Source organism: Aythya marila, assembly GCF_965140915.1.
Source record: "Aythya marila genome assembly, chromosome: 7".
Taxonomy (NCBI): domain Eukaryota; kingdom Metazoa; phylum Chordata; class Aves; order Anseriformes; family Anatidae; genus Aythya; species Aythya marila.
In genome coordinates, this window is record NC_139048.1 from 36,156,918 (window position 1) to 36,181,766 (window position 24,849).

General features: G+C 39.7%; 1 protein-coding gene across 5 annotated transcripts in view; it reads left to right on the top strand.

Moving 5' to 3' along the window:
• The window catches only part of FAM13C (family with sequence similarity 13 member C), a 124,739-nt gene that overhangs the window by 71,345 nt on the left and 28,545 nt on the right, over positions 1-24,849 (top strand). For all 5 annotated transcript variants that reach the window (XM_082764539.1, XM_082764540.1, XM_082764541.1 and 2 more), the window contains 5 exons: positions 3,151-3,189; positions 7,885-7,941; positions 9,206-9,404; positions 16,006-16,127; positions 24,464-24,527. In XM_082764539.1, the coding sequence (XP_082620665.1) occupies positions 3,151-3,189; positions 7,885-7,941; positions 9,206-9,404; positions 16,006-16,127; positions 24,464-24,527 (481 nt within the window). The remainder of the gene's footprint in view (positions 1-3,150; positions 3,190-7,884; positions 7,942-9,205; positions 9,405-16,005; positions 16,128-24,463; positions 24,528-24,849) is intronic.

Here is a 24,849-nt window from a genome sequence, read left to right on the forward strand (position 1 = left end):
CTGAGCTAGCAGTAATTCTCTTGGTGATACAAAACAAAAAAAAAAAAGAAATTTCTATGCCAATCTATTTGTCAACCATAAAAAGACAATATTTTACTCAAATTTTAAGAAGTGAACAGCAATATATTTCTGAATCCCGATATCTCCAGAATATAGGTAGATGTTTGCTTTGGAATCCTCTATATTTATTGTCAGCTGAGAGCTGGCATGCGATCTTTATCTTGGCTTGATCAACTTCTGGCAAAAGAGGATGAAAACAAAAGTGGATATAAAATAGGAAGCTTTTAAAGAAGAATTTGTCTTTCCACAGTCAGGATATTTGAAAAATATAAATCCTTTAAATCACTAGACATAAAAAAAGGAAAAACTGATTTAAAATCCTTTATTTTGAGAATAAAAAGATGTATTTTAATGTTTTAAAAAAAATGTGCTTAAAAGTATACTTGCTCTTCAGTGGCATAATCCAATGCTCACTTCACATACGGGCGTAGCATTATTTTCATCAGGATGATGAGAGACCTGACACATCATGTGAAAGTGATGACAAAATGTACCAGGCACTGCAAATTTCAGTATGTTGAAGAGTGATGTTTTATAGCATTTCAAGCCTGATTGACTTTAACTTCATTACTGAAAATGAGGAGGTTGTGCTTGGAGCTTAGAGGCAAAAAAGATGCAGGTTTGAGCATCTTTGGCTTTGCCACACCTGACTCGTCCTGTTCTGGTCTTGCCCAGAGCACATGGATGGGAAGCACATGAAAGGAAGTGGGGTTAGCCAACAGGGCCAAGCCAACATCACTGGTGAAATAAGCATTTCCCCTTAAAGAGAAATTCCTTCCTTCTGGGAGTAAAAGAATAGAGGTGAAGTTATTGCGAGTCTGCAATAGTTGCTCCCTTGGGCTCCCCCAGGAGTAGGATGGCTTCATCTGTCTGGTTGGAAGATTAGCTCTGAAACAGGATCCTGGTTTTAGCCGGCCTTTATTTTCTTTCTTTATTGATGTTACTCTGTTTTGTGTGAAATCTTGTTTGTTTGTTTGTTTGTTTCCCCCGGATGATTTCACAACCATGCAAAAAGAGACTATCCCATAACACTGGTCAAGCACTGTCTTTAAAACAAATGGAAGTTTGTTAGTGATCTGAAATAAAGTTAAAGTGCTTGCCTAGAAGAGATTTAGCAACAGCTGTTTAGCACTGAAGTTCATACAAACAATGTAAGATGACATTTTAAAGTTGGTCTCTGTCCAAAGCCTCCCTGTTTTACAAACTGCTCTTCAGTCATGTTCTGTTATTAGTAATAACAAGAAAGCACTGCAGTGTGTTTGCACAGGGAGTGAATTAGCAGAGAATTTGACCTTAACTTTACAGTTAGAAATGGAGAAGTTAGGTTTATAAAATCCTTGTTTTCATTCTCCCTCTTGTGCATGTGTAGGAAGGGGATAAAAATGTAGTGTCTCTTTAAGCTCTGCTCTAATCAAGCTGTGATGCTTGTCAGTCTGATTTTGTGATAAAAAGCTGTGATTCCCCTGTTGCACACTTGAAATGCTAGCTGTAAAGTTAGCCTCAGCATTTAAAATCAAGAGCCGAGCACTTACAGTTTCTGAAGTATATTTATTAAAAATAATTTAAGATTTTTTAGTTGCCCTACACTTTTTTTTTTAGCATGCAAACTGAATTTTTGATTGCCACAACAGCTAGAAGCACACCTTTTGTTCAGGTGCTGTCCTGCAAATAGAAAATAAATAAATAAATAAATAAATTTAGATCTGTACAGTCAGACCCGAATAACTGGAAACAGGAGGAGAAAATTTGAAATTTTATATCTAGGGCAAGTTATAAACGCTAATTATTAAACTGAGTTTTTCTGTTCACCCTTCTCTTACACAGCCTGTTTCTTTGTAGGGCAGAAGTCCCTAGGGACCGGCTGTAATATTCTGATCCCCAGATAATTTGTGCTGTGATATGAATTGATATATATGCAAACACAGGAAAGAAAAAAGCAAATAATGTGTGCAAGCAGGTAGGAAGGCTGGGGAAAGATGAAGATAAGATGCACCACCAGCGCTGCTGGTGAGAGAAGGGAAATTGTCACGTCTGTGGCTCCTGCCTGCTGCTGCCACCTGGGAGATGTGTCGATACCACGCAGCAACACGAGCTGCTGCAGGGAAGGGGATGCTGTACCTCTCTGAATCCCTGCTCTGCTTGTTGCTGGCGTCTGTGAGGTGCCATTGTCACAAGCAGGAGTGCTCATAAGACGCTGTTGTCTACACTACCTTCTCTGCTTCCTCCCATGCAAAAAATAAAAAAATAAACAAGTATAAAAAATAATAATAAAAAAGCCCAGTTGTGGTATGTATCAGTGAGAATGGATTTTGTTTGTTTTGTGCAGCTATAAGATTTCAGAATGATCCAAGAATGTATTTACTGGCTTTGAGAGGTGTTGTTTGAGGGGGAATTCCACTGCTGCCTCAAAACCAGCCGTTTACTGTATCCTGAGTTGACCCTCAGCGAATATATTACATCAGGTCTGAAACATTTTGCTGCAGGAGGGCAGCAGCCTATTCCTTTCATAGGAATGGTTTCGTCTATTGCTTGTGGTTTGCTTAATAGCCTTTTGCTACTTGAACTGTCCTTTCTGCCAGATTATTTTTTCATAGTTTCCCCTGGGGTCTGGCCATGAGCTGAGCATGTAAGAGACCACCAAACAAGAAGAAAAAACATCCAGAGATCTTAGCTGAGCAGCCCTATTTAAGTAATAAAAACAACATTGTGTTTGATGAGCCAATTACACAGAACAGGCATTTAAAGGACAGAATGCTGAATACTTGTTTGTAAACCTAAGACTTTATTAGCAGCAGTGTCACAGTTACAAAAGAATATGATCCCTTTCTGAGCCTCACGGACTACCTGCATCGCCGTATTAATTCAAAGCACTGCTGGATGGGCTTTGTGAGTGTTGTAGGGCTAATCCCTATGGTTCCTTGATTATGAGCATGTGCAGAGCAGCCGAAGGTACAGTCGTGCATGTAGAGCTAGCACACAGAGACTTGCCTTGCAATGCCATGTTTGTGCATGTGTTCTTACAACTGAGGACGATACAGGGAGCCTGCCTGCTTTGCTGACTTGTCTGATGTTTTCTTGTTTCTGTTTCAGCATTCAGGATAATTCCTTCAACACCACAGCTTTAGCAGAGTAAGTGAACACTTTAAAGATGTGCCTTATTGTTAAATAAGAATGCTGAGTTTAGCTACTGTAGAGAATAATTGTAAGTACTATGTGAGAAGTCCCAAGCTTTCTGTCATATATTTTAATTCAGTTTTCTGTAATCTAAGTATATTATTGAGAATATGGAAAGTATTGCATAAAACAGCTGCCTTTACATTTTTTTTGACCATTTAGCAATGAAATGCCTTTCTAGGAGGATATAAATATGATGTACATCACACATGTTTAAGTGCATGATTTCAGTGTAGGTTAAATCTCCTGTGAATATATTGCTCATTTCTGGTACTGATGATCTTAACAAGCTCAAGTGTGTCTGAACACATGCTCTGTACTTCCTGCATACATTAGTAAGAAAAAAAGTCTTTGCAAATATTTTGAAAAAATAATTAGACATTATTTAGATGGACCAAGCACCAAATACATTGTTTCTTTGTAATCAATTCCATAAACTCATTGGAAGGCTTTTCATCTGTATCATAAGGATATGTCTGTTGATTTTGTTGTTGTTTGAGAGAGACAACAAAATAGGATATTAGAAAGTTAGAAAGGTGAAGAGCTTAGGAAGGATTACAAATGAAATTGTCTTTTTTTATTTCAGTCTAAAATGTTTCAGTTCATGTGTTCTCTCATTATTTTGCATGCTTCTGGTTGTTTCAAAAGCTTTTAGGGAAGACTCTTCAGCAATAATGTGTCAAGCAGTTTTTCAGGAAGGAGATGGTTTATAGATTTGTTTGTATATTAGGTGAGTTCTACACTGCTAAAACACTCATAATTTAAAAAATCCTAGCAGGATGGTGTTGCGTTTGCCTGTGTTGTGGGGAGAGAACACGCTCTGAAAAGCAGGCTGAGTAGTAATTTGGTCTGAGCCATCCCAAAGTATTGTCAAAATCACTATGAGAAAATATAAGTAATATTTCTTTAATCTCTCCTACATTCCTGCCTTGCTTTAGTTGATATTTTAAATTAGTCACCTTTTCTGTGTGATTGTGGTAAATATGGAAAGATATAACAGGAGCTAGTTAAATCAGAAAGTCATTTTGAATTATTTTTTTGTGTACCTGTTAGTTAAGTGATTAATTGTGGTATGTGAAATTCTGGGATGCTCCTCCTTTACAGAAGAATAGCCAGATTTCAGATAGTACTTTTTTCATATTATTGTCTCCTTTCCTTGTCTCTGTCCCCTAAATACACCCATTGTTTCCATGTTCCCCTGGTGTGACCTGGTGCCTGCCTCACTCTTGAGGTTTTCCGGGACCTGAAGGTGATAGCTTTGCGCTGTGGTGCTTTGTGTGATGTTAAGATAAGGGCTAGGATGGCAGAAAAGCTGACTGCAAAGTATCAGTACTGAAAGGGAGAGCTGGGCCAGGAGCTGCCTGCAGGCTGAATCTCCCTCATTTAAGCTGTTGTTGGTTTTGTTTCAGGGGCTTTGATTTTTCATCTTATTTTCCGAAACACAGAAGTAGTAATATGCTTTTAGAAAACAAAGCAAGCAAACAACATCATCTGAAAATTATTGTCCAAATGAACAAACCTGGTTTCCAGAGTTGTTTTCCCTAAATCCTGTTTTAAAGCCTGCCCCAAAAGCCTGTCTTGAGAAGTGCTGAGGATACATAATTTTAACTGATTTCAGCACTAGTTGTTTGTGCTAGCCATCTCTGAAAATAGGTTACTTCTGTTTAACAGAATAAAAAGAGAGCTTGCCGTGCAATTTAGACATCCCCATTGACATTTTGTCTTTCCTTGTGGCAAAGGAAAAAATCAGGGCTTCCTGAATGACATAAAACAATAGTTTCAGGAACATTTCTCCAGATAAAACAAGTGCCTGGGGCTGCCGTGCTCCCAGCAAGCCTTGTGTGCAGCCAGGTGGAGAAGTAGTTGATGTGAACATCTTAAAGGTCAAATCTACAAAAGGAAGCAGTTTTCCAGCTGTACTGAAATGGCTCCTATAGAAAGGTGAAAATGGAAAAATAAAAAGCCAATCCCACAAAAACAGAGTTCTCTGGAAGAAATGTACAGAGGCATTGCTATAGAGAGTCAGAGCAGCAGTCTGTCTACACTGGGATCCCATCCCATGTGTCAACAGGCAAATTTCGTGCCCATTCTAAGCTTCAACCCTTATGGATTTATGACTTGAGGCTGTTCTGGTGCATACTGGGATGCTGTAGGAATGAGTCTGATGCTGCTTCAGTTTTTCTGGTGGTGGCAACTCTCCCTACTGCGTGGCCACAGACTTTCACAAAACTTACCAAATTCTTGAGTATTCCTCTAGCTGTTAAAATGTGGCTGAAGCTGGGCAATGAGATTTAGAGGTGGGAAGAGATGAGTGTGAGTATCTGTGTGTCCGTACATACAGACAAGTGGCATGAACACATAAGCTGCATTTCTGGAAGAAACCAATGTGAAAACACTGTGCTTTCATGGTGGATATTTTCATTATATTGTGAATTCATCTTTTAAAGGTCCTGCTATGATCTTAGCCTCAAGCAGCGTCTTGTGCGAGTGAGTTTCCTTGGTTAACGTTTATTCTTGCAGAGAGAAAAAAGTCTATTCGCCCTTTCAGGTTTTGTGCTTCTGAACTGCCTCACAGTCTTTTTCATTGCATGATGCTCACTGCCTTCTGTGATTCACCATTGCTTATTTTTCATATCTACTGCTATCTTGTTACTTAAATACAGCTTATTGTGCTCATTTAGAGTATTTATAATGTCTTGATGTATAACCAGTTGGTGCATGCCGAGTTAGGCTTTCCGCTTCTCTAGATCACCCTTATTACAGCCAGCTGAAGGAAGGTGACCCCCGAGGGTCCTTCCCCAGGTTAAGGTGGATGCACCCAGATATGCACACGTAGCCTTGGCTGAAGGACCTGCTCTCAGTCACCCACCGTACTTCCAGAGAGCGTTCCCAGTTGCCAAAATGGTCTTCTGTAGGTGAAGACTTCTGAGTGTGCTGACTGCTGAGAGGAGGGGGTGAGCGAAGCTGGTGTTGGAAGTGCCCCCTTCCCATCTTCTCTTGTGTCACACGTGGGAGGGAGAGCGGGCCCCAGCGGGGGTCCCTGGCCTTTGTTGCCTGTGGCTTGGTACACGGGGCGTGGCGCACCTGGTGGCATGTCACCCTGCTCTTGGGTCTGTGCTGGGAGTTGTGTCCAGCCAGCTGTCCTTGGCACTGTCTCCTCACTGTGCATTTCCTTTCTATATTTTCTCCTTGCTGAAAGTTTCCATCCAGGTACCTGGCTCCTTTTCTCCTTGGCTTCCCTCTTCATACTAGAGAATATTTATATTACCCATTACACCCTGTCCTCACGCCTTGCTCATCTCAGAGATCAATAAGGTCATTTATGAGTGATCAGAGGAAAAGGTGTGACAGACATCCAGAGGCAAAGAAAGCTACATTTCTACAGTAAATTTAGTCACTGTGTGCATCAAGCTCTGTCTTCCATCTGTCAGTCCAGTTTGCCTTGCAGGGAGAACTGCACCCATTGCAGGAATATTATGTGACTGAGGGAAACCTGCAAGTGTAGGTATACGTTCCAGTTGCATTCAGCTAATGCTTTCAGACAAATGCTGATGTATTCAGGAAGTGTAAACACTTTGTATCCCTTTAAATAATTTCTGCAGCAGTCTGGCTTTTGGTAAAGATGCTGGCAGAAGACTGGTGGGAAAGAGGAATATATTAAAATCCTTGCCGTCAAATTGCAATGCAGAGCTATGAATTTATCACTTAATGTGCTCTGTCCTAAACTGGGCAGCTCTTCTAAAAATTTAACAAGTCAGCGGAAGTATAGGCTGCATCCCACATTATGAAGAGATTCCTCTGCCAGCAAACTTCAAGCGCTCCAGGCCTACTCAGTGCCTGTGCCCTGTGAGTATGAACTCAGGGTGAGGGCAGGGCCCTGACTCTTCCGTAGAAATCATACCCAGGAAGGGTATGTACATGTTTGTTGGGAGGGTATGTGTCTATATGGATGTTTATTTGAAGAAAAACTGATCTTGGGCCTTGCAGCTGTATCATTCTGCAAAATTAATCAATGCTGCACAGTACACTGTTCAACACTGGTGTTTTGCATATTTATCCAGACTTCTTGTTTTGATTATGTAGTCCTATGATAATTTTGCTGTTTTTTACACAGTGGGATGGAATTGATTATTATTCCTCATGCATTTTAAAAAATTCTGATAGTTCACTTTTGACTAATGGTCACTTTGTAATTTATTTGGGGATTACTTTCCCTGCTGCTCAAAGAATGACTGCTGTATTGTTGTTATTTTTTTTTTTTGGTGAGTCTAAGAGAAAAAAAGCCTTAGCTAATTGTTGTTTCTAATTCTTTTTTGAATGTTAAATATATTATATAAGCAATCAAAACTCAGGATTTCATGTAAATTTTTTCTGTAATTTTTATGGTAACATCTGAAGCCTTTGTTGTCATTATTTCCAGCTGGCTGAGAAAGATATGCCAAATTGTGTGCATTTAACATTTCAAATCCTCTTCTTCCTCTGAGATGTAGACTATCACTGAGAAGCTATGACATTAAATGATTCAGCTAAGGTGTGAGAATGTGAAATGTGTTTATGCGTACTTTCAGCTGCACTGTCATGTTATTAAAAGCTAAATTTCTGCTGCAGGAGCAATTATTTATCAGCAATTATTTTCTATCTATTTTCAAGGTGTGACAGGAATTCAGACTCTGTACATGAAGATCAAGTGGCCAGCTGCAGCTCCAGGTATGCTATTGCAAATTTTGTCTGAAATCCATTGGCAACAAGTAAAGCTGTCAGAGGACTTCTGTTAAACCATTAGAAAGAAGCCTTTATTGTCAAAAGAATGTAGAATTTGTGAGGTATTGCCTGCTATAGCTATTACTGTTTCTGGGAAGTGCATGTTAGTATTATATGTATGTAAACAATAGGAGGATTAAATGTCATTTTATAAGAAAATATGTTATGGTCTGTGTTTTTAACTCCAAATCATATTACTTTCATTCAGATGGAGCTCTGAAACTAATATATTGTGTTTTACTGTACAGCAGCTGGTACAAAGCAGTAGTAAGTGGAGTTTTGTAACTGCAAGGATATGCACATTGAAGAATCTCTGTGAAAAAATGAAGCTGACAAACGAAGTTTCACCTGCAAACTAGACAATAGTCAGGGATTGCAGAGCAATAGTACCAGTCTGCTCATCCTGCCGGCTAAGTAGGCAGTCTCGCATCCTGCATTTGGGTTGTTCCCAATAGAAGGCATTAGAGAGGTTTAAGGTGGGATTGGATGAATGTGGATAAGGCTAACAAAGTCTCCTTAGGATAGGTTGCACCTTGTAGACTAGGCAACGATTGAAAACCTCTGTTCAAGATTCAGTGGTTATCAGAGCATACATGAACAACAGCATCTGATTAAACCAGCGGATATGGTGTTATACAGGGGAACCTTTCTCCAAACTGGTAGCAGGTGATGCTCATCCCCTCCACCCAAACATCCCTCCGATTGTTCAAACCCTGCTTCGTGTGCCTACCTTCCTTGCTCTGTACAAAAGCCCTCAGAAAGATGACGAAAGGCTGTCAGAAGGGAAGTGTGACTATAGGGAGGAATTACTCTGCGTGAAAACATTTCTGTGAGATTATAAACTACTGTAAAGCATTGGACAGGGAGAGGCCTGCTGCATAAAAAAGACAGTTCCAGGTTTTATTTGGGGGAATATGAAATGTAGAGCTGAGGCCAAAGAGTGCTTCTAAAACTAGTCTCATTTAAATGTCTCCACAAATAAATATGTAATAATACTAACAGTAGTTTAGCTTGTGATTTCTCAATAAGCACTAGCCTCTTAGAATCATTTTACTAATATATGCAATGTTTGTTTGGTATGTAGGCAACATCCATTTAACATTAAAATTAAAACACCGTGAATAGCTGAGATCTTGTTGATGTTCTTCATAATGTTTTGACAGCTGTCTGAAGTCCTGTCTGATGCATTTCATTTTTGTTTTTCTTACAGAGATGATGATAACAAAGAAAATTATCTGGACAACACTGCTGTCTTAGGAGAAAGGCAGCTGCCTTTGCAAGACAACCAGCAGCATAAAGAGCAGGCAGTAACTGACTATGCTCTAAAGCCTGACATGGGCAACTTAAAGCTAAGAAAGCCTAAGCCCTTGGCAAAGCTAGAAAATGGAAAAAGCCATGAGGAAAGTCAGGTAAAAACTGAACTTACCAAGAGTGGGTTTATGGCACAGTGTCTGAGCAAGCACACCTTTTGAAATAAGAAGTGGGGCTCTCTGCTAATCCATGATGTGGCTATAACCCCACAATAATCTACCCCAGTTTTCAGGGACCTGGAGTCCTGGAACCCTCCTGTAATGCCAAGTAATTTCTTTGAGGCACGGAATTGTAGGGAGGGCTGTCTTGCGACTGTTGTCAGAAGTAAGTGGAGAGCGTATCTGAAGATACACAAATCTCTCTCTTCAGATTTCCTGTGACTACATGATAAGATTTTTCTGTTTTATATGACTGAGGATGTCTTGTACTGGTATTTTGGCTGCCTGTGGAAAGCTTTGGTATATCCCCTTTGTCTTACTTCTGTTTTTCTCATCTTTAAGTAATATTTTTTTTCCAAAAGTCTCTGCAGAGACTAGTACCAGCGCTCTGCCCACAGGCTTCCTTGAGTTGAGCTGAGGGGAGCAGAACTGTAACTTTCCTAAAGGCTATTTAGAAGACTAGAAATGAAGAAGCTTCTGCTGCTGACAGTGCAGGTACCTACATAGGCTCTAGGCTTACCATGCCCCCAGCACCTGCAGGAAGTGCCTCTGTTCTCCCCCAGTGCTTTCCAAGTCAAATCCCGTGGGCAATGTCAGGGATAGAGCTCTTGTCCAGGTTTAACTCAGCTAGAAATATTCTCTTAACTAAGACTGTTAATGTTCACTTTGGTAGATAGGCAGCCTGTACTAGGGAAAAGGCCCGTGAAATGTCTGTATTTCATCTTTCATGTGTAGTGTATTTGCCTTTTGTATTTTCTGTTTCTCCTCTCTTCTTGTTGGTGGATAGAAATTTGCAGAGTGCTTTCTGAAGTGCTTTGAACCGTTCATAGGCCAGGAGTGATTTTGGTCCTATTTTTCAAATTTAGAGTGGGAATTCATTATTTTGGATGGCATGTGTTACCTTCAAAACCAGGAATGTCTTTTTGTATCATGGAACAAAACCCAAAGGCAAATAGCATCCTAGTGGTATTATCACAGTCTCTTTTAGGATATCAACATTAGCTCTTGCCCTAATCTTTTTGCATGCTTTTCCTGGAGTTTATTCCTAAGATGAAGTAATAACTTCTTTTTTATTTTTTTTTTGGTAACTGTATTGCGTTACTAGGACGTACTGTGTAGGCTGCAGGTAGGTGAGGTGTGTGTGTTTACTGGCAGATAAAAAAAAAGATTGGAAATTTTTCCCTATGAAGAGCAAGTGGAGGCAAATCAGGAAGAGGAGTCATGAGAAAGTCATAAAAACGGCAAGATCTGTCTCACAGATAATCTCTTGCTCTTTCAGCTGCCTCTGAGTCTTCTGTCTGCCCTCTCCCTGTGTACATCATGTCTGTATCTCTCACTCAATGAGAGCTAATATAGCACAGATTTGCTGCTCCATGGTATTTTATGTGGCCTGAAGGGGTTAAATGAAAATGTTGATATTGTTTCATGGGAAACTTTTTGAGCATATAATTAGACTGCCATAAAATAGTACTGCAACTCAGATATGCAGTCTCTGGAAGGAAAAACAGTGTCAGGCAGATAATTTTCATATGACTCAAAGGCTTGAATTAGGAAAAACAAAAGTGGTCCTGTGCCCTCCTCCACCTCCCAAATGCTCCCAGCTCTGTCGTATTGGAAGAGGTAACGTGTAGGCACTGTTTTATCCCACCTTTGATTTGCTGGGACTACTTGAGAGAGAAGAACTAATGGAGAGCTTTGAATGCAATATAAAACCAAAACACAAAGCAAACATCCTGTCATAACAGGAACTCTGCAAACTCACTGAGGAAATTGTATCCTAGTACTGTGAAAGACTTTTCAATGAGTATCCTATATCTATACTGAGTTCAGTGGTGTTTGCAGTGCGGGAAAGTGTTTACCCCTTGGAATAGTTTACACAAGGAAGCTATTCAGGAGAAGGCATCTACCAAGTCCCTCATATGACATAGCCTTCATTCTCCTCAGTAGGGGTGTGCACACTCCTTGATCCTGAGTGCTTGCTTTGCTACATCTTCAGCTACCTGAAAAGCTTTCGTTCTTGAAGAAGTGAGCACTTGGCTCATGGCTTTGTTTAAGGTGCTTGTGAAAAACTAGACGGCTTGCAGAAGTGCTCTGTAAAGTGTTTGTGTGTGAGGCATTCTCGTTGAGATCCTTGGTGTGTTGTGACCTTCAAAAAACTACTGCAGCTGTCTGTGTTAGCAGACCTAATCATAAGCTGGTTGCATCTGCTTCTCTCCATTTTGAAGCTGAAAGTGAGGTGCTGCTGTGTTTTTTTCTAGTAGCTCTTGGTTTTGTGTATATGGCAGGCTGTTGTTACCTGGGGAAGTGGGACAGACTGATGCTTTGAAACACTGTGCAACTGCATATACCTTCCTTTTGGGAAACAGCTTGCCACCAAGCCATTCAGTGAGATAAATGATGTACTTAAAAGCAGCTGATGTCAAGCTGACAAACAGCAATAACTGAGTACAAGCATTGTAAAAGAAAAGTATGATGCGCTGCAAATGGTGATTAAACTGTTCATCCTCATTTTCTTGTGTTTATTGATACTGTACTTTTTCAGCAGTCTCACTTCCCCAGCCTGAGTTCTCTGTGGCATAAAAAAGAGACTGTGACAATATTGCAGTGGCAGTGTCTCTTTTAAAGATGTTGCTCAGATAAGTCAAGAATGCTTGCTACTCACAACTACGTGTTATAAGCCTGCGAGCTGTATTTTTAGAAACTCGTCCCTTTAAAATTGGAACAGGCTTTTGGTAAATAAGTTTGCTGCATGTGTTGGAAGGATTAAAGTCTGTTTGGATGGAAACGATTTTGTATGCCTTTCTGCTAGCGAGAATCCAGGGGATTTCCACTGTAGAAAGGTCACTGAGAGGGAGCAGGTCTCTGCTCGAGTAGGGGAAAGATGGCCATCTTGGGGATTTTGAGCTTCATGAGGCTCGGAAGTGTGTGTGGCTGCTGAAGTGTGATATCTGTGCCTCTGATTTTTATCACACAAGATTTTTACTACACAAGTGTAGTACTGTGGTCATGTAGTATATGTGGTCGTGTCTTGATGCAGAAAAGGTTATTGAATTTCCAGTGATGATTAACAGGACCAACTCTAATAAAAGTGCAGTACCGAATGACATCAGTTGACAAAAACATCAACTGGTAAAAACTCACTACAGTAAAGCTGTTCCTTGGATATTGCATCTGGTAGTTTCTTTGGAGGCAGAAACTGAGTGTGGAGGTTGGAGCTGGGCATGGGGGCATCTGTAACTTTTCCAAAGTATGGGACCAGGGGCAGGCTGCTGGAATGTGGCTATAACTTTGTATTCCAGCTACTTGGGTTCACCATTTCCCTGGTTTCATGAGCTCTGTTTAGTAATTCTGCAATATTTATCTCTAGAAAATCAAATGGATTAGGATTTTTGGGGCTTCAAGAGATAAGGAAGCATATGCTTAGAAAATAGTTCGGGGGTTCAGTGTAAGAACAGATGGTGAGGAATAGAAAGTCTGCTCTGCTTGCCTAATCCTTTCTTTGGTTACTCTGTGTTAATACACATTCATGAAAATAGATTATTAAATTAATTCATCCTCTGAATCCTCATTGATATTGTGATATTTTTATATGATGACACTAAACATACTAGATATTGGGTATAACAAGGTAAATTCAGTTTTTAAGTCATATTATTAAGGTAAATGACTATTAAAATGAAATGGTGGCTTAACAATAGATACCCAGAGATGGGAATTCTGACAACTGCTGTGTGAAATTTTGTATTTTGGGTATAAACTTAAGTTATCAACCTATATTAATTTCAGAGGACTTCCAGTATTAAAGTTGTGGTTTAAAATACACAGAAAAAAAAAATAAAATCAGAGCCAATGTTAAGACAGTAGCCACACGATCATATGAACATCTCAGGTTCCACTTTGTTTTTTACATATACTCTGTTTATGTTCAAATTATACCCCCTGTCATGGATTAAATCTGTTCCATTCACTGTTCACTGTCCATTAAACACATCTGCTTCTTGTCTTGTGTGGACTGGTGTTTTCAGGAGGTGTAGGAGGCACTTCTGCTCAGGACTTTAGTCCTGGCTATTCTCTGCATTGACACAGCACCATGAGGTATACCAGAGCTCTGGGCCCACGTGCTGATAAAGTATTCCCAGGGGCAGGAATCATGGTCAGGAATTTGCATTTGAAGAGATCTAGAAGTGTTTGTGTGTTGGATAGGGCATATTAAGGTTGCAAGGCACTTTTTGAGGTTCAAGAGCAGATAAGCTGCTGTGTAAACACAGCACAAGTTTGTACGTCTGTACCGTAATTCAGATGCTGTGACAGAGATGGTTTATGATATGCTGTGATTGGAGGAAAACATTTAAAAAAAAATTAGCTTGTGAAACAGAAACTGATTTATCTCAACATGTGTATGATGGTAGTTTTTGGCTGACATAGTAAAGAATTTCTTCCTTATATCTAATCTAAATCTACCCATTTTTAGTTTAAAACCATTACTCCTTGTCCTATCAAAATAAATAAAGTAAAATGGAAGACAGCTCTATACTGTTTGTTGCCTCTGACACAGCAGAAAGGGATTTTGTTGCTCTAAAGAAACAGTCATCCCATCAAGGGTGATTCTCTAGGGTTTTTCTATAACATCCTAACAACTTACAAACAAAACAAGCAAACAACCAAAACCCACCACCACCACAATAATAATAATTAAAAACAAAACAAACAAACAAACAAACAAACACCCCATGTATTATGGTCCTCAACTTTCTCTTTCACCTAGCAGAAAGCATCTTGAATTGTCATTTTCTCTGTGCTGATAGTGGAGAGCGGAACTTGTTGCAAGAGAGGCTTCTGCTGAAGCAAGTTTACCACTTACCAAATGCAGGTTTGGTTTAGCACCTTTACCTGGACTGGCTTTTTGGAACTGAATGATTTAAACAGTCCAACACTGAGAAGATTTCAGCCTCAAGATAAAATTGGTAAACTTGTTTTGATCATTTACATAGTACCCAAAGTTTAATTTTTGCCTGTATTAGCAGCTGTTGTCGTCAACTTGAATTTAAGCACATCTAAGCACAAATATTTACACCTCTGTGAATGCATTACAGGCATATTTTTACAGATCTCATAGACCAAGTAGAAATTAATATTCCCTTATTCAACAAGTATCCTGGTACTTTATAAGAGGTCTTAGATTAAAATAAATTGTAAGAGTATAGTTAAAATATCATCGTAAAAATGAAGTAAAATACCAATGATTGGTCTTGTTATTTATTTATTTTTACCAGTTTTTTTTTACAAGTTCCTTTAGTCCTTCCACATTAATTTTGAGAAGCAAGCACTGAATATTTCTCCAGAGAGAAGATCATTTAGGCAACTTTCTTGAATTTTATAACTGTTAGTAGAGTTTGCAATTTTATAAAATAATAATTTACTTCTGTTTAAATAGTGTATCTCTAAGCAAGATTCATTCATAATCTGTAAAAATAGAACAGGCTAAGAAGGACGTGAAAAGCAGCCATGTTGTTTTGTAGATGCAGAATGACTTCAGCACTCCAAATTCCCATGCAAGCAGTCCTATCCAATCTTCTGACTTTCAAGCTTGCATCTAAGCTTTGAGACTGGAGCAAGCTCAGGAACATTGTTTTACCAGGGGAAGTGAATGTGTTGTTTTGCAAAACACATTGCATTTTAATTTTGTAAATGAGTAGAATAAAATATTGGCTGATAAAAGCTAATAAAGTAAAAAAACCCTTTGATTTGAAAAAATGTTCATTGACTTACCCCTTTGCAATGCAAGGGAAATATTATAACCCATTTTATAGGTAAGGAAATTAAGACAAGCTAAATAAATAGTCACAGCCATACAACTGGTTTCTGAAAGCTTGAAGTCAAGTGTATTCCTTTCTAATTCCTAGTTCTGGCCTTGACTTGTTGCATAAATTGCCTTTTTTATTTCCTTTTTGGCTAGATGTCTGATTATTTATTTATTTATTTATTTTATTTTGCTCACTGATTTTCACTCCTCTGCAGAAATACTCTCTTCATTAAGCTATGAATATGCTGGGGAAGGGAAAGAGCAATAGGAACAAGAAGCTGGGTAAACTTTACAAATTGTATTTAAGTGAACTGAATTTGCTTTTGTCAGCCAAAATTTTTCTGATTATGCCCAAGCAAAGAAATATTACTGACATGTGAATAAATAATTTCAATTTAAATGTAAATTTATAAATAAGCAAAAAATATTGAACTCTGTGTGCAGCACCTCTTAGCTCAGATGCTGACATATGTTATCTAACTAATAAATAGCAAAAGGGTTACAGTAGCTTCTTGTCTGCTTTGGTTTCAAAAAGCATTTTACAGTGAATGACACTTCTTTGTTTAAAACCTTTTCTACTCTGTGTTTTCCAATTGTTTGCACATTGTTACCAAAAAATAACAATGAACCACAAATCAGCATCCAGTCCCATGAAGCTCTTTCTTCCTTAAAGCAAAATATTCAGCTGAGTTTGATCAGTACTGACAGGACATTGAACATTTTTGTTGTTTTCTGCAGGAGCTGGAGAGCTCATTGCCAGGCCTCTCAGACAGGCAGGAGAAGGAAGGATCCTCAGCTAATGACTATGCACAGAACGTGTCTTTCAGATGCCAGGAAGAAGTCGTGAGGTTTCAACCAAGGTAAGCTTTGGGATAAGACAGTGCATTCCATTTCTGATTAATTCTAGGAAAGGCTAATTTATTTGTTGCCTTTCGTATAAAATATTCAGACTCCTGGCTCCCAATTGGCAGTTGTATTCTGTATTTATGTGCCTAGAACTGTTTGGAGAAAATGAAAGGGATGAAGATAAGAATGCAAATTTTATCTTTCTTTAAACCCCTTCAATTTCAAACAGGAAAAACATCCTCAGATCAGAAATTTCAGTTCCTGTGTGCCAATGCCAAGTTTCAAAAATAGCTCAATACCTGCCCCCCCCCCCCAACTTGCCTCAGTCTTTCTCAGAGCTGTATTCCCACTGAGAAATGGGAAGCCACACACTTGCTTTTAGCATGGGTATGTATACATTTACATATTGTTTACACCCTGAGCACTATGGAACTGTGTTTGTTTCAATGCTGTGAAGGGTATGGAGGGATGGGGGGGACATTTAGGTCAAGAGTTAGCTGGCTCTTGTTTACAGGCAACCCAGCAGATCATGAAGTAACCTACCTCTGGTAACTACTGGGAGTCAGAATTCCATTCCCAATCCTTCACAGCTCTGCAAAAGGCTGGCAGTGGGGCTTCACCTCACCCAGCTGACCCGACCTACCAGCAAAGGCATGTCCCAAGGATAAGATTTAGCTCTTACTGACGGGCTTGGACTGTGTAAATAAGGTCATGCTCTTCAGAGTCATCAGTTTTCAGGGTACTGCTTTACAGATTTCCCATGCTCAGGTGCTGGATCAGCCCTGCTTTGCTGTGCACGTTGAGTTTCAGGCAGGTGAGCCAGGACTCTCTGATCTCTGTTCTCTGCCTGAAGGTGCATGACAGCCTTGGTGCTCTGAGTGCTTCCACTGCAGCATGACAGAGGCTCTGGCTCTCTTTGGAGGGGACTTGAGCAGCAGCTGTGTACGCCCTGGGGATGATCAGTGGGTCAGGACACAGCCAGTGGACACACACAGCTCATTGCCTCCAAGGCCTGTCTCAAGTTGGTGCTAGCTCAGTTCTAACAGTTGCCATCCAATGGTATTTTGGTGCTTTACGTGAAAGGAGCTGCTTGCCTTCATGACAGCCTTTAGTAGGCAATGTTGTAAATGATTTTGATTTGTGCTCTCAAAGGAAACTTTAGCAGAATGACCAAGCATTTAATTAGCTTTCAGAAAGAACTATATTCACTCTCCAATGCTTGTATCTGCAATTGAGACACTGCAAATCCTGCATATCAGAAAGTGTTTCTAATTACCCCTAGCCTAGGAAACCTGCCTTCTACATCTCTGGTATTCTTTACTCTAGGAAAAAATCACATGGATTACTTGTCGAGAGGAGAACAGTGAGTTTGGTACCAGAGAGTTAGACCTGCCCAACGCTCTGCTGGTAGCATCTGTGTTAGGATAGATAAGGAAGTAACACGACTGGTAACAGAAACATAACGAAAGAAAGATGGACTTTAAACATAAAAGCCATAGTGTGCCTGAATTAAACAGCAATCACAGCAAAGTTACCCAGTGCACTTCAACTGTTTGGCCTTTTCAGTTTGCCTATATGACACTGTTGTTTGCTGTGCTATTTACTTCTGTTTAACACCTGGGTAGTTACTTAGGAAGCTGGCTATCCACAAGTGCTAAGTTTGTTAAATAGTGGCACCTGGATTTAGCACGGTGAGAGCTGTGAAAGCTTAGTGAGCACATCTCAGTTCTGGTCATGTCTTAGTTTCATTATTAAAACAAAATGGAGTTGACTTTGAGCATGGAGTGAACACATTAACTCATGGTCCCTGGCCTCCCACACACATCGCATTCACTTCATCTATCTTAACTTTCCCACCACCCAGCTAGGGCAGAGGACTTTGAATTGCTTATGCTGAGGTTAACACTTTCAGTTTCAGGGTCACTTTGGCTGGTGACTCCTCTTAAGAGTCACCAGCAGCTTGCCTCATCTCTTTGCCAGCAATAGGCTTTGATTGAGTCATTATGTGCCCATGTCTCAGCTTGTGCAGGTCACTGGCTGCTGTGTCAGGATCCCAGAACTGGCCTGTGCAATGGGCTGTGAAACACAGCTGCCAAGCTATGATGTCTTGCCTTGTTTTCTTCCTTCTCTGCTCTGGAACATGGCAAAGGTTAGGTATTTAGGCTTGGGAGCAAACAACGGTCATAGTTAGATTTTGATGGAATGCATCTGCTAGGCCTGCAAAACTTGAGTTTCTCTAACTTCTAGTTGAGTTTTGCTAGGTTACTGGTAAAAGTGAAAGTTCTTTGGAATGTTGCAGCTTCCTAGGATACATAACTCACAGACCAGAAGCTTTCTGGTCTTTTGGAGAAGAGGAGATGACTACACTGCAGGGGTGCCACTGGTCAGGCTCTTCTGTCTGTCTGATGTGTATGGGGAGGATAGGAGAGGAAGGATTTATTTCTGTCCCAGACTAAGGTGGATTATTTCTAGTAAGCTTTGTTGTTCCTTCGATAATATAATTTCTTCAGATTGCTATAGCTCTGTAATTAGTCTCATTGGAGTTTAAAATCTAAATACATCTGAACTGTATGGAGTTTTTGAAATCTCTTCTAGTCAGTGCAAAGCCAGGTCAGTTTTAATTTGACTAGATATGGATAAAAACTGCTGAGCCACAAGAAACTTTTGGGCACAGTCCCCATTTAGCAGAGCAATCTAAATTCAGGGTGACATAACACAGGAATTTCATAAACAGATACGCGACAGAAGAGCGGAACTCGCAGTGTAAGAGAAACATTTCATAGAAACAGGGCACAAGTGCATGCGTAGATTGTTTGGGTGGAGGGGTTAGTTGTTGGTTGGGTGCTTTCATTTTATAATGACTCACAACCACTGAAACAGTGAAGGAAAAGTTAGTGGGATTTGAGAGAAATAGGAGAATGTTCTTGGTGAAGAGATTTAAGGATAACTAGTGCATTTGAAACAGAAGAATGAGGGGATATTGTCTTGTCCTTGGCTAAGCTGTATTTGCCCTGTGAATCAAGGTTTTTAACTTTGAGGTGTCTGTCATGCATAATTTTATGAAAATCAGCATCAATTTAGAATACGAAATGCCATTTGTGTAGATGGAAACCTTTACATTTTATTAAAAGAACATGAATTTCTAATACTGTTGCCACTGATTACATTGAATACTGCTCTAGTCGTTGTGTGCAGTTGGGTTTGGATAAGAGTGTAATATAATCTGCACCTCTGGGAGGTAAAAATTATATGCAAGCCCCAGGAACAAATGGTGCAATAAAGAGAATTTATTTATTTATTTATTTTTAACAAAGAACAGGAAAGCATGGATGATTTTGCATGATTGCAAAAAGCTGCTCTTACTGATTGCCTTCTTAAAGTCAATCAGCAAAACTGATCTGGATTGCAGAGCTGTGCCTGCAGTTTACCTGAGTGGAGGATGGTGTTTGCTTCAGATACTTCTTGTTACACAGACAGGGGGCTGAAGCATGGGACTCCTGGGCAGTGGGAATATCAGTGTTTCAGAGAAGTTCGTGTTCAAGTCAGTGGGGGAACTACGTTTTTTTTCCTGACAAAGAAAAAATTTCCCCTCCTTCCTATTCCCCAAACAAAAGAGAAATGAAGCAGTTTCATTCAGTAGCACCCAGCTTGTCCCTGGGTTGGACTGCAATTTCTGCAGAGGTTTCAGGATAGCTGCTGTTGTCAGACCTACGGCTCTTCTCCAGGAAACCTGGGAATGCTGAGAGCCCTGGGCTTCCCTGGATCAGGGGCTCAGCCAGAACCTCCCAGGATGTCTGTGCTCCCCCATGGGAGGCTGGGCTCTAGCAAGGCTTTCAGTAACAAAGTTTTTAAGGCAAGTAGCTTTTGAGTGCAGTTCAGGTGGTGACTGATATCTTCCATGCTTCCAACAGATACATCTCAGAGATGTGTCAGAAGGAGCAGGGAAGATGCAGAATTGCTGATGTCCCCATACCATGTTGCGGAGCCTCATGGGTGAGGCAGAGCTGGGGAGGCTTCATTCTCATGCAGGTGGCCAGGCAAGCTGGGAGAAAACCTGGCCAGATTCTCTCCGATCTGGCGAAAATTCATCACGACCAGTCTGTGTCAGTGCTTACCTCTGTGTCAGCAAATCTTGATTTGCTGATGAAACACTGTTTTGCCGGGAAATGATGGATCAGTTCCTAAAAGCAGTTTCTCCAGGAGTATTGATATTAAAATATTGGTGTATAAGGTGCCAATGGTACTTCTTGTATCAAGAAATGGAAAATCCACGAGCAAACTCCTGGGTTGCCATCCACTTTAAAAAAAAATAAAAAAAGGCGGCAGTAGTGATGGTGGGATGACAAAGGGGAAAAAGAAAAAAGCATATTACTGTAGCCCAAATAAGGACTGTGGCTGGTGAGTATGAGAGGCACTCATGATAAGAAAAGCAGGTAATGGTGGTCCACAGCCAGCCTTTAGCTACTGCAGCTTGAGACAGACACTGCTCTGCTGGCTCTCTGCATGTCTGCTTGCTACAGCATTCGGGGACTGCTGATAGAGTAGCGTAGGATGTGTCCAAGCAGTCTTGTGCCCTTAAAGATGTTTTATTGAGAGTCCACATTTTATGTTAATCCATAAGCCTGTTGTGGTTCTGCTTTGCTTTTTAAGAATTCATAAGCCAGTTTTTTAAGCATTTACTTGCAGCTCTGTATGAGGTGGTGAGTATGTTTGAATTTTATAGTGCTTTTTGCCATTTGGGGGTCTCAGCAATGATGTTTCCATTTCCCTGATGCTGAGGTGTGTTGGTTCTGGGGTCTGCCATTCTGTGAACCCTTTTTATATAACCTCTGGATAGGCTGAGTCAGTCCCCTGACGTGGTACAGAGACTACACTTTCTGAGCTGTTCCCCTGGCAGACCATCCTCACAGTGGGCAGGGTAAAACTGATAGACAGACTGGAGATGAGGAAGGAACATGGGTCCAGGACAGACTGAAAGTGAATCTGGAAAAAAGGTTTCAATCCACAGCACAGAGTAGAGTTTGCTTTCAAGGAGTTGTCACTAATGGCACCTCGAATGCATTACTTGGCCCAAGACGCTGAGCGCACGTGGCACCGTGGTGTGTAAATGTCTCCAGAGAATGGTGTTAGAGTAATCCAGGGTTACACAGGTTTAAACGTACAGGAATCTAGTCCTAATCCGAGGCAGAACTGGGAGGAGCGTAAAGGCTGGAGATGGCAAGATTACAGAATGTAATGCTCCTTTCTGGTTTTAATCTGGGAAATAAGAATCGAATTTGCTTAGGTTATGTTTAAACATTTTCCCTAGTTTTTAAAATTGTGTTTTTATTTGAATTTTATATGGGTTTAGAAGTGGCATCATGCATAATTCAATACTTTACATGTTTTGGTCTGTTTTTTTTTTTAAACAGCTCACTGCTCATGCAAATTCGTCCTCTCCTTGAAGTCTGTTAGGAGCTCTGTTATGATAATTAACATTTAGATTTTTTTTTATGTCCACAAGCTTCAAATGTACATGTTATTGGATTGAATCTTTGTCGTCTGTGCCATAGCAGAACACAATAATTCTGCCAAAGCCAGAGCTGCCAGACTGCAGGAAGGGTGAGAGATCAGGCTTTTTATATTTTGTAAAGAATTATGTTACGCATATTTGAATAGTAGCTATAGAGAGAATTACATTTTCATTATTTTATGTGACGTCAATAATACAAAATAAGGGTTGTCTGCAATTATTCAAAATTTCAGCTGCAGTTCAAAATAATTTTAATGTTCTCAGTACAGATGGAAAATTAGGGCTTCTTACTGCTGCTTTTGAAGTTAATGGATAATTTGTGATTGACTTTTAATGAGAGTAGGATCCAACCCTTAGTTATTAAATTGTAAGCCCTTTGTTGCCTGGTGACAATCAGATAACCTGCGTTTGCCTAGCAGAGCGGTTAATCTCGGTGAAAACAAAGAAGCACACCCCAAAACTCTGTAGAATAGGATTAGCTCAGCATATATAGATGGCTGTTAATGTTTTTTCACACAAAAATGTTTATTCACATTAACGATTTCAGAAAAAAATATTTAGCATCTTCTGAACCCAAAGAACATAAAGCTAAGAACATCTTATTCTAGTATTTTTAGTGAAATAAAGAGTAAAATGCAAGACTTCTGCATCCCCAAAACAGTAGACAAGTACATCGTCCTAAATGAGACAGGTAGTACTGCAGGGATGCTGTAATCTTTTTACCCTCCAGAGTGCAGAATTCATGAGTGATATAGCTGTGAATTATGTAGAATATCATCCTGCGTCTATAAGAACTGCTAATGTCCTTCTTTAGCTTTTTTGTTTTCTTTTGCTGAGGTAGGTTAAGTTCTGCTCATCTGATGCACCCTGAAAAGAGTCATCCAAATAATACCAGAAGAGAACAAATTTGACATGTCCTTTTCTTCCTTTCCACTTGTCTAGCACTTGTTCAATGTCATAAAATCACTCTAAATATTTTTATCTTCATTAGTGAATTGATTCTTCAGCTGTTTGTAGTCTTGCAGGTCCTTCCTTATGTGTTATTAAACAAAACAACAAAACTAGGAACACTTTTCCCTACTCAGCTAGTTCTTTGACTCCCCATGGTATTTCATAGTCTTGTAAAACTTTTCTGCTGCCTCATACTGTTGTCGCTGCTGGGTAAAAGCTAGAGATCAGTTGTTAGGCATTAATCTTTTTGCTTCTGCAATTTGGTTTTCCTTCTGTTCTCTTCACATTACAGAGATGTTTGCTATTCATTTTTAGGAGAAATGGCACTAAAATATACATGCGGAGAGCTATACAGACATGTAGATAGATGCTGGTACAACAGTCAGCCAAAGGCACCTTGCTGCTTAAGTACCTCCAGCAATCACTCATGCACTTCTGAGCAATATATCTTCAGTGAGCTTCGTGCTGGCTGGCCTGGGAGGCCTCCCATGCTGGTGCTACATGTGCCACCACCAAAACGGCTCCTTTTTGTTCCTACAGACTTTGCACATCTCAGAGCCTTTTTGAAGGCAAGTGGATGTTCATTCTACTATGACTATCATGTCTGTTTTAGTATCGAAAGTTTTTGTGGCAGACTTTGTGCACGTTTCAGTCTTTAAATGCATCGTAAATCTATGAAGAACTACATAGTTCTTGGTTAAGAACTACACAGAGGACTGTGTATCTCTCTGTACTTTGTTGTCTCTAGAGACTTTTAAAACTGCTTGGTTTTGCTGGGATGAGACTGAGCATGATAGGTTGAAAAATATGAATTATTTTGTCCAAGGGAATCTGGGTATTGTAATGATTTTGATCACATCCACGAGTGAGTTCTTGCAGGGACAAGCCTTGAACAAATATTGCCACCTTTTCAGTAATGAGAAATCTCATTCTCTGAGACAGCAATGGTTTTCTTGCTTCAGCTGAATGCTGTTGTTGCAAGTCAACCTCTGATACACCCATGTCAATCTTTGAAGTTTTATGTGGAAAGAGAGCATCTGCTTTGGGAAATGATAGAACTGTGGTATCAGGCTCTGCAGGTTTCTCACCTAATCCACGGCAGGTTTTTATTAGGCTTCAGTTTCAGTCCTTGATAGATGCCTGTAACTAACCCTGAAGCTGTTGTGCATGTGGATCCCTAGGAAATGACTACATCTGCCTGGATATGGCACAATCCTCTCACTAGCTAGTCAGCAGGAAGAGATTTTCCCCTTGCTGGTCCAGGACCTTCCTTTCCTATTTCTGCATGGAGAAGTGGTGATACACCGAGAGAAAAGCAAAGCTATGAACACATGGAAATCTCTATTGTTTAAAGGTTTTCCAGCTCCTCTTGAGAGTCCTGTGAGTCTTTATGAAATTTGCAAAAGAGTACTTAAGCAGAAAGTTGACGACTGGGAGCCTAAAATACCATCAAGTAGAAATACAGAAAGATTTATTCTTTATGGCTCTGATACAGGAAAAGTTTTGTTCTTAACTTAAAGCATGTGGGACAAATCGTACTTAGGTTTAAATGTTTGGACTTATTTTTGGCTTTAACCCTATTAGCTTATGATGCTGAGAGCCAATCATGCTGCCGCAGGACTCTTTGTATGACAGAGTGAGCCCACACTTTAACGTTATAGTTTCCAGATTCTCATTCAGAGTTTAAATATATTATGTAGAATTCCATAAAATCACCAGTGTTTTTTGCATGAGGTATAAAATACAGAAGTAAATTTCATAGAAATGTTATTTTTTCAATAAATATCCTGTAACTTGCAGTTTATGTACAGACATGATGAAAAGTTTGAAATATTTGCAGCACACACAAGCAATTTATTGAGTGAAAATTCTTGTTTTATTTTGTAGTCTAGATCAGAAAGCATATATTTCACAAAAGGAAGCAACTGAGCCACTGCACAGCTTAAGTGAGGTGAGTGTAACCAAAAGCTGAAATATGGTGTTACAAATTCTGAATCAAATATTTGTGTTTTGTTAATTCTCAGCTCTTGGAATAATGTAATCACTTGTGAATTTTAGGTTAGCTTTTTAATGAATCATTCTAGTCATGTTTTTGGAGAAAAGCATAATAATGTGATGCAAGACTACTATAATGTTTTAAAAGTTGGAATGAGATTTTAAAAATATTTTAAGTGAGCTATGCTGCTTTTTGTCTGATCAGAAAAGAATTAAACATTGAGTATTGACTAAATGAAATGCCGTCTTGCAAGAACATTTGATTTTTTTCATCACAT